This window comes from Abramis brama (genome assembly GCF_963993115.1).
Source record: "Abramis brama genome assembly, chromosome: 23".
Classification (NCBI taxonomy): Eukaryota; Metazoa; Chordata; class Actinopteri; order Cypriniformes; family Leuciscidae; genus Abramis; species Abramis brama.
In genome coordinates this window covers 1,595,137-1,605,367 of record NC_139985.1, presented here as the reverse complement: position 1 = coordinate 1,605,367, position 10,231 = coordinate 1,595,137, and the positions used below count along the sequence as shown (strand labels likewise).

The 10,231-nt window shown below is 36.2% G+C and overlaps 1 protein-coding gene across 1 annotated transcript; it reads right to left on the bottom strand.

The window, feature by feature from the left end:
• Positions 1 to 3,970: 3,970 nt before the first annotated feature.
• foxg1b (forkhead box G1b) lies at positions 3,971 to 7,147 on the bottom strand. Its single transcript, XM_084100958.1, has one exon. The coding sequence runs from the start codon at positions 5,976 to 5,978 to the stop codon at positions 4,962 to 4,964; it is 1,017 nt and encodes a 338-aa protein (XP_083957084.1). The 5' UTR covers positions 5,979 to 7,147; the 3' UTR covers positions 3,971 to 4,961.
• Positions 7,148 to 10,231: the final 3,084 nt, after the last annotated feature.

Below are 10,231 nucleotides of genomic sequence, written 5' to 3'. Positions count from 1 at the left end.
TGGCTTGGCTTTGAATTTCTAGCAATGTTATAGTATTTTGTAAAATAAAACTGTTTAGTTCAGTACTTTTTGTCTGACGGACTAATGCATTACTAATTAAACTTCTGTTTTGCTTGTATATTAGCTAGATTTGATATTTGAAAAACGTATTTAAACTTAAATATATCGTTTACATGCAGCCTTGCAGAATCTGAAATGTTAATTATTTTAACAAGATAAGAGGGATCATACAAAATGCATGTTATTTTTTATTTAGATCTGTCCTGAATAAGATATGTTAAACATGTTTGCATATGTACAACTTCACAGATTGTATATAAAAATAGAAGAAAATGGTGTTGTACGCTCACCAAACCAGTGTAGATCATGAGGGCTTGAATGTGTGTGTGATGAGTCTGGAAGGGTGTAAAACATGCAGGAATGGAGTAAACTGTTAAGAAACAGAGTTGAGTGGATGAGAGGGAGCATGAGATCGTCTGAGGGAACATATAGACCCGTAAACACAGGCTTGACACCGTTTTTAACCCCTGGGTAACAGAGCGTGGCCTGAGTGTGTTGGAGTTACATCACCTTACACCTACTGAGGTCTTGGCCTTCACTGGAGCACGGCGTCTCAGGTCTTCACATGTCATGCTTGAATGACACACAAAATGGCCTCCACTAGTCCTCATGGGAACGGAGGCTTTATAGTAAATGGCGTCTGTATACGTTGCACAGGATTGCATGTGTGCGTCACGCTGCCATGGCCGAGCTCTCTGGAAATCTGTGCATTTTATGCCTCGCTTTTAGTAAAAAAGAGAAATCTTGCAATTTATTGCTGTTCAATGCACAATATTTATTTTTCTGTTGTAAATATACATTAACGTAGACCGACATTACACACTTTTTGGGCAGATGTAGTGGAAATCAGCCTATAAATATGTAATTCTACTCAAAACACAAGCCATTAGAACATTCTTAACATGCATTGTTCACTTAAAGAAACATTAAGAAAATGTCGTCGTCTTCTTTTTTTTGTCCAAATGTTGTTTTCATTGCATTTATATGCACAGTATTTGATAATGGTTTTTCTGTGGCATGTTTAAATATATATAATTTTTAATAAAACATATACAGATCACTCTAAAACAATGCTTTCAGAGCATGCTTTGTGTGTGTGTGTGTGTGTGTGTGTGTGTGTGTGTGTGTGTGTGTGTGTGTGTGTGTGTGTGTGTGTGTGTTTTATCTGCTGGGTTGTTTTAAATATGGACAAAATGTAATAAAAAAATGGATTTGTCCACATGACGCAAGGGTTAAAACAACCCAGCATTTTGTTGAGTGATAAAACAGACACACACACACACACACACATATATGGATATGTGTGTGTATGTATTATTGTTCTCTATTTAATTTGATTTAAGACACAGTTTGCCCAGATTTCACAACTGTTTTTGTTCTGAGACTTTTGTTGGGAAAGAATTTTGAACGTTGTATAGTTTCGCATATTCCTTTTCATACAATAAAAATTCATCTTTTAATGTCAAATACTGTGGTATTGTGGACTTTTAACTTTTCATTTAACTTTATTTTTTCATTTATTTCATTAAATATAAATATTTTTTTCAAAGAGTGTTCTATTGTATTATTAATATGGTTTACAGTGATATCAATAAAGCTGTTTTTGAATCTAATGATGTGAATGTATTCTGTCGGTGTGTTTAGTGGATCTCATCCCTGTCTCCGGTTTATCCTGCTGGGAATTCCACCTGTGTGACTGTCATGGCGGATCATCATGTGTTTATTTCCCTGCAAACTGCAGAATCTCACTATTATTCTGCTGACTAATCATCATTCAGCCATTAACCTGGTAAAATTGCTCTGCTTTAAGCTCACAAATTCAATGGGCCCTGCTTCATTTTAGTCCATAATGACTCCCAAAAGAGATTATAGTATGGAGACAGCAGTTGTGTGATACTATTAGTGTTTGTTATCAATTAACTGAGACATTTTAAGGCATTCAGCGGGAGTATTGATCCCTAAATAATGCTCTTCCCCGATGCTCAGAGGAAATAACTAAGTAAATTGGAAGCAGTTTTGTCTCCAGTGACCCGGAAGGGGCCCTTCTATTGTCAGGGGCCTAAAAGAAGAGGAGAAGGGTCTTAGCTTTATAAAGAGACACAGAAATACACTTCCAGAGGGGGAAAAAATTAACAAAGAGATTAGAATTAACCAGACATCTGACCATCCTAGACTTTTAGTGATCAAATAATTACTGGTTTCAAACTGAGATCCCAATCCTAATGTGATGTTGGAGTAAGAGCCAATAGTTTTACATTCTCTTCATTTAGACCTAATTCTCTTTCAATTTTTTGTAGTATTCTTCAAGACAAGGCAAATTTTGAGTTTGTAATGTTATATGCCACATTTTAGGAATGTATTAACACAAGATTAAACTTCTCTGGCGCGTCTTGCGCAACTTTTGCATTGAAATCCCGAGCGCGAGATTCCGCCGCTGGAGAAATCTCGAGATTAGAGTTTAAATATGACCGAAGTAGCTCAAAATTAGTACATTTATTTATTTATTTAAACTTTGATTCTGCGTAGAAAAATATATATATATTTTTATCTTAAAATAAAATTTAATTAAATGCTATTTTATATTTATATATTTTACAGTAAATTCTGAGTACTTTGGTTCTGCGTAGAAAAATATTTTTGTTTATCTTAAAATAAAATGTAATTATATAAATTTAATTATATGCTATTTTATATTTATATATTTTACGGTTTGTATTTGAAGTTAAAGGCCTGTTGCATGCAAGACCCAAACTCTTAAATGCAACAGGGTGTTTTCTTTGGTAAAATCCTTTTTTTCTTTTTTCTTTTTTCTTTTTTTTTTTTTTGTTACATGCTGCATTCCTTTTTTCTTTATTTTTTAACGAGGTAAAATGTATTAAAGTTATCTGTTATTTATTAGCCACTTTATGCTTTCTATCGAGATAAATACGTAGCCTATATCTGGCCTTGGCGAAATTTGAACAATAAAAAAGAAAAAAAAGTTCTTCTATCCCTGGCAAAGCCTCATTTTGCTCTGAATCAGAAGTTTCGTTAAACTTTTGTTTTAAATAATTAATTCGTCTACTTCCTGATTAAAAGAAAGCCTTTGAACTCGTCAAAACAAGTTTTTTAAAACAGATTATTTTTAGAACTAGTAAAGGTGAGTGATATTCGAGTGTGTATGTGTGTAAAAAAAGTGCAGGGAATGTTTGGGAGAGTTTGTCCCCTCCCTCTGAGTCTGTCCGAACACATTAACGCTGGTCCTGGTTCCGTGAAGGACTTCTTGAGTTCCCTGGATTCATATGGTCTGTTCCTCAGTGAGAGTTTTCCCTTCAGGAGCACGTGCTGGAGTTTCAGGAACATCTGCACAGTAAGTTTGACAATATTTTATTTCTATTGGGCCACGATGACGCGATGAACACTTGTTTGCTCATTATATCTCAGATATGTCTATTGTTGGCCTATGAACACATTGCATTAGTTCGTGAATTTTAGGGGTTCTTCCTATTTCCCGATTGGGCTCGATGGCGCTGTTTTAGGCTTATTTTTTTATGAATAAATTGGTTGCACTTTCATTAACAAGTAGTTTTACATTAGTATGCATGACATATATTTAATTACGTATCATGCAACTTTATATTTAGCCTATAATTAATAATGTTTGGATTTGCATGTTGTGTGGAAATGAATATTAAGTGTTAGCAATGAATCTCGTCTGGGATGCATGAGCACCATCAGCCCTGAGAGCCGAAAGCTGGTCTGTGTGTGACATTATGTGTTCTAGGAATAAATATTACAGCATGCATGATATAAATGCATTTAAATTGGTCTATTTGGGAAATAACATGAGAAGCTAAATGCATTAAACCCCTCGAGTCTTTTCTCAACAATAGGATTTGTGTTGCAAGGCTGGAAAGGATTCATGCATTCATACAGAAATATTTCAATACTTTATTTCTTTGTTCTGAACTGAAGTTCAGGCAAAATATACAAGAAAAAAAAATTCAACGACAAACTAGTACATTAAATGACCGTGGCAACTAAAGGTGCAGAACTATAAATCACATGTTGGTTCAAACTAAAGGGAAATAAACAATCACATTTCTCATAAACGCATGTTTGCGCAGAGAGTTTAAATAATGGCTTCAGAATGTCATAAGAGCAAATTAATGTGCAGGGATGTTATATTAAAAAACAAAAACATTAATGATCTGTCTTTGGTGATGAACCATGCACCTCCACAGTCAAAACTATACTGTTGTGTGTGTGAATATGGGACAGACCCAGAACAGTATTTTATGACAATATATAAACTCATCCCACACACACACACACACACACACAGTTCATTTAATCCAGTGCTTTAATTCAGTAGCTCAGCTCTGTCCTCTCTGGACACAAACACACACTCACAGACCTAATTCATCAAACATTGCATATAGAGTTATATTTTTACCCAAATCTAGGTTTACACAGCTAATAATAACAATAATATCGTTTCATTGTCAGAACGCACACCTGAGTCAACCCTGATTTAAGATATTAAGGCGCATTCACAGTTTGGGACATTATATTTTAAATAAAAAAGGAATTAGTCGTACTAAACGAATAATATGTGCCATCCATCTAATAATAACAACAATATCCCACAGTAACAAGGGATACAAAACATTTTGAATAAATACAAAACCATCATTCACAAAGAAATACTATAAATAATACTTTCTTTTTTTTTAAAAAAAAAAAGAAAAAAAAAGAAAAAACAAACAAACACGTACAGTTATTGCCTTTGGCATAACATCATACTACCATTACAAAAATGATCTTAAATAGACACAAAAATTCAGATCCAGACAGACGCACAGTCCTCTCACGAAGGGAACGCTTGGCGAGGTTTTCTAGGAAAGTTTAGCGCGCGACGCTCAGCTCAGGAACGAATTGGGCGCGACGCGTTTGTGTTGAGACAGAAGTCCGCTGGAAAGTGGAGATGTGAAGGACGGTAAACTAGTTCTTATGGAGTCCGAGAGCAGAGAAGACGGAGAGCTGGAGATCCCGTATCCCGGCGCGCTCGGGAGCGACTGCGGCTGTTGCGCGCCCGGTACGAAATATCCATTGTGTCCTGAGAGTAATCCAGCAGCGGACGACGGAGACACGCCGTACCCGTTCGACAGGTTGATACTCCCGCTAGTGGCTCCCAGAATCTGGCGAGACATATCCCCGTTCCCGAGCGGCTCGACGCCGGGGAGTAAAGATCCGTACGCGTGTCCTTGGTTTAGAAATCCGTGCGTGGATCCGTTATAGTGCGAGTGGTGTAAGGGTAAGAACGGAGACAGCTGCCAGTAAAGCGGGTTGCTCGGGCGTTCACCCAGTCCGAGTCCGAGAGGCGCGAATCGGAGGCCCCTTTTCATCACCAACTTTCCCCGCGAGGTCGCCGAGCGCCGCCGGAGCTTCCCGGTGGTTCCGCCGATAAACACATCATCGCTGGAGGGGTCGAGCATCCAGTAGTTCCCTTTCCCCGGATCGTCGTAGTGTCTCGGCACCTTCACGAAGCACTTATTGAGGCTCAGATTGTGCCGGATGGAGTTCTGCCAGCCCTGCTTGTGTTCCCGGTAATACGGGAAGTTCTTCATGATGAACTCGTAGATGCCGTTGAGCGTGAGCCGCTTCTCGGGACTCTGTCGGATGGCCATCATGATGAGCGCGTTGTAGCTGAACGGAGGCTTGTCGAATTTCTTTCCCTTTTTGCACGGTTGCTCGGGTTCGTCCGCGTCGCGTTGCGCGGGGTCCATCTCGACTGTTTCTGAGGGTTTGTCGGAGACCGGGCTTCGCTCCGCGCCATCGTCCGCACCCGGGCTGTCAAACTTCGATGGGAGTAACAGGCTTTTGATGCTGAACGATGTGGACTTCTGCACCATGGTGGGCTCACTGTGATCTCCCATGCCGGGCGATGAAGCGCGTAAAAGCCCCGTTTTCGTACTTTAAAACACAGGAGGTCAAGCGCGCAACGATGGGGACATCGCGTGCATGACAGAACTTCGCAGACTCATTGGTGATTAATCAGGGCTCACTCTTACCAACTACCTCATCGTATGAAAGGGAGGAGGAGCTATTCTCTTGCTGGTGCTGGACAGTCTCAGTCGCGCCCCGCTTACTCCATTATAATGCGCGGAGAGCCCCGTGCGCGAGGGAGTCTGGAGCGTCTCCTGTGCGTCACTGATCACGTAGCCTGGATAGGAGGGACGAGGAGTTGTTTTCACGTTGCCTGAAACGCACTGAAATAAAGTTTGAATGATCCAAAACTAAAGTGTTAGTGATGCTGGATCGCTCACGGCACTCTCAGAATGCCTTAATAACACTTAATAATACAATTTGAACCCGGGAGGGAGGGTTCAAATTGGGGTTGTAAATATTACAACCGTTAAGTATTCATAATAAACTGTCTGAGACGATAATATTATGTGTATATGCATGATCGGTCCGGGATTATTGATTATTTAGCTTTCCAAGGACGCCACAGAGCTGCGCGTTAAAGCGCGCGGGCTGCACGAGCCAACGGCGCCTCTAGTGTCCGCACGGGTCACAAACCCACTGAACTCCTGCCAGAGAACTGGACAAGTTCTGTGGACACTTTGAAGGACTCATATATGACATTTTTATTAATAATAATGACAGTAATAATCTGCAAACCCTTGTGATTCAGTGCGCTGGATTCAATCCTCTCCATCATGAACGCCATCAACTGAATAAACGCTCGAACTGTTGTTTACTTGTTTATCGTTGATCAATTAGTCTGTTTGCACAGGTTGGATTAGAATAATCTTATTTAGGCCTACGTCTGTATCTCAAATAGCTTTCATTTTTAAATTTCGCATAGTTTTCATTCTGAAATAAACACTTTTTTCCGTTCGCGCTTATACTAACACTCCTTTCGCATTAATTAAATGTATATCTAGAAATTAAATGTATATCTAGTGTTAAACATTCTGTATGGTTTGGTTTCTGAACCAATAAAAGGGTTTTATTATTGTTTTCTTGTCTGAAGGCTGTTTGAACATTTCATCTGCTGCTGTTTCGATCCTTTATATATATATAAATAAACCTGAGACTGGACTTGATTTGTATGAGATGTAAGTGATTATTTTATTGATGCACAGAGTAGTAATACAGCTCTTTAATTTATAGCTATTATTAAAGAAACGTCGAATGTGTATGAAATAAAAATGTCAAAATAATTAACTAAAGTTTTTAAGAAATAGTTCAATTCGAAAAAAAGCAAAGCAAACGAATAACTTTTCAATTTATTTTTATTTAATTCATTTTATATAAATTCATGCTTTTATGTGTACATAATGTTTTTATTTTCTATTTAAAAAAAAAAACAAGTAAAAAAATCATCACTAGTAATTGCGTCAGATGGCATGGTTCCGCCGTAGCAATTTTATTATTAATTATATATATATATATATATTTGTTGAATTTATTGAAACTATATTTTGCAGTGCAAACAATATATCATGTTTTGTTCTTATTACCATCCATTGACTTGAATTGAAAATTACAGTTTATTTTTATTTTCAAAGTCAAATTATATTTTATTTTCAGCATAATGAAAGCATCAGTCGTCGAGTCATTCACGCCCGTTTCAATCAGGTTTTATTTGTCTCTATAAGAGCTTTTCCTTTCAAATAATTACACAAGAAAAAAAATTAATAAATAGTTTTTGACATCAATATGAGTAATAAACGAGCAGAGCTTCTTCTATTTTCCTTTTTTGCATGCAGATGTAATACAATTCATCATGTAATCAATGAGTTAAATGTGAATTAGCAAAAAAAAATAAAAAATAAGAAAAAGGGGCAAAGAAAACAATTAGTATTTCACCATGTTTAATATGATTTTTAACAATCAGTTTGAAGCAGGAACATCTTTACCTGTTTTGAAGAAGTGTGGCCAATTAAAATCCCATTTTTTAACAATATTATTATTAATATATATTTTTTTTTAAACAAGTTTTTCCTGCCCAGTACTGCAAAATGACTTCACAAAATAATATAAATTATTCATTACCATTTGAGGTCAAAAACAAGTTCAGTCATGCCAAAATGAGTGATTTGCAGTGAGCAATTTGCCTGTGTTAAAATACCTACTAAATAAAATGTGTATTTTTATTGGAATTTTTCTATTTCATCCCCATTTCCTTTAAGAAATCTATTTTACACTATATGTTTTATTTAAAAATGTCCTCATTGAAACCCATTACAGCTTTTTTAAATTGCTTACACACAATTTCTGAAACTATTGCTCCATTTCATGAAACTCTACACACATGTAAAACATCAGACTTCTCTTGCAAAGGCAAGTGTTTTCACACATGTTGTCTGTATTATTGTATAATAATTGTGACATTTAAATAACAGCTGTTAGTTTTCAGTAGTGTGTGTGTGATGTAGAGAATGTGTTTAGAGTTTTGCAAACTGAGTTTAAAGCTCGTGATGTGCTTGTAGTTTTGCAGAAGATTGAATGTTTCTCTGAGTGAGTCTCAACTTCCACTTTTAGTGTCTAAAAGCGATTTGAAAAACACTGTAAAACTGCAATTTTTAATCCCAGGTCCTTTTAACTATTAAATGATGCAGTCTTTGTTAAGAGGCTTTCGTTCTGTTGGCAAGGCTTCAAAATGTAAATGTTTACTATGTTTTACCAGATGGCTCCATTTTCTCAGGTTCGGTCTAGAAGGCAAACACTCGCTTTATTCCTGTTTTCTGTTTTCTGAATATTATAGAGCCAACTGGATAAATCATGTGATGATAATTGGGTGTGTTATGGATGTCAGAGTGTGGTTTGTGTGTGTTTAATAAAGAAATTAGTTGAGATATCAACCTCAGATGTGGAGCACAAGATTTATGGCTTTGATTTTCTAGTGTTAGAGTTAAACATGTTTCATAAAATATAAAATAATGTTCATAAATAAAAAATTTTTTTTTTTACTTCAACAATAATCTGCCAAGGGTCTTCGTTAAAATGAGACCAAACTAAGTCATTGTCATTTTTTATGACAGTTTTTGGACATGGACATTTTTGTGTGTATCTTGACATCTGTGTGTAACTTCTTTTAATTGACACACAGGGTTAATATCTTGACCAGATGAAAATGACGTGCAAAAGGTTCAATAAAAGGTCAGAGTTTATTATAAGGGGTTTTCCTGTCCTCTTATAAAAACACTCAAGACTGAACCGTAAATGTTTCTCCCACCACTAATCATGTCATAATGTAGATTATTTAATTGCTTTTAAGCCAATATATGAAGAAAACATTTGAATACACAAAATTTCAGACTTTAAAACATGTTTGCCTTGTTGATAGTTGATGTAAAACCCAGACAGACGCAGATCTCAGTTAACAGAAAGCATCAGAGCATGACACACTTAACTACTAATAGTCTAATAATCAACAGCATGTGTGAATAAACCCAGTAAACAACATCGGCATCCTTTGTTCATGCTGCAGTGCATGCTGGGAATTCACAAACCCTTAACAATCACTAACATTGTTCAATATAAAGCTCTTTGTCCATGTGACTGTGTGTGAATTATTGAAGGGAATTTTAGGAACTTCTACACTGATGTGCAATAAAATACTGAGCTCTTAATTGAGCAGTTTAAGTCATTTTATAATATATTCATTTTTAATTCTCAATGTTTGCCTTTACTAGTTAAGTTTAAATGTGGAGTGAGAAATTATTTTTTACAAGTACTAGTCTTTCGATTAAATTCTCATGCATGCACAATAATTATAAAAAAAAATGAGCAAAATGACATTTAAATTCTAAATTCTAAATATAGGCTATGCATGCATTTTTTCTTGAGCAGAAAAATTACTATATTATCACCATATTAAGTCATGTTGAACTAGTTTCATGTGTTTGCGGATGCTTTTAAACACATTTTAATGCTAAGGCTTTGTTTGATATTTTGTTATCTAATACAATTATGGTTTTTAGTGTTACTTAAGTGACTAAATAGTTTTTGGTGCAGCTGTGTCTTATGTAAGTGCACAATATTGCCAGATCTGACAGTTCTGATGATGGATGGAGAGAAAAAATCATAATACAAAACAAAGAAATCTCTGTGGCACTTTAGATTTTATAAATCACACAGAGATTCAACCAAACCAAAGACAAAACCAGGAACAGTC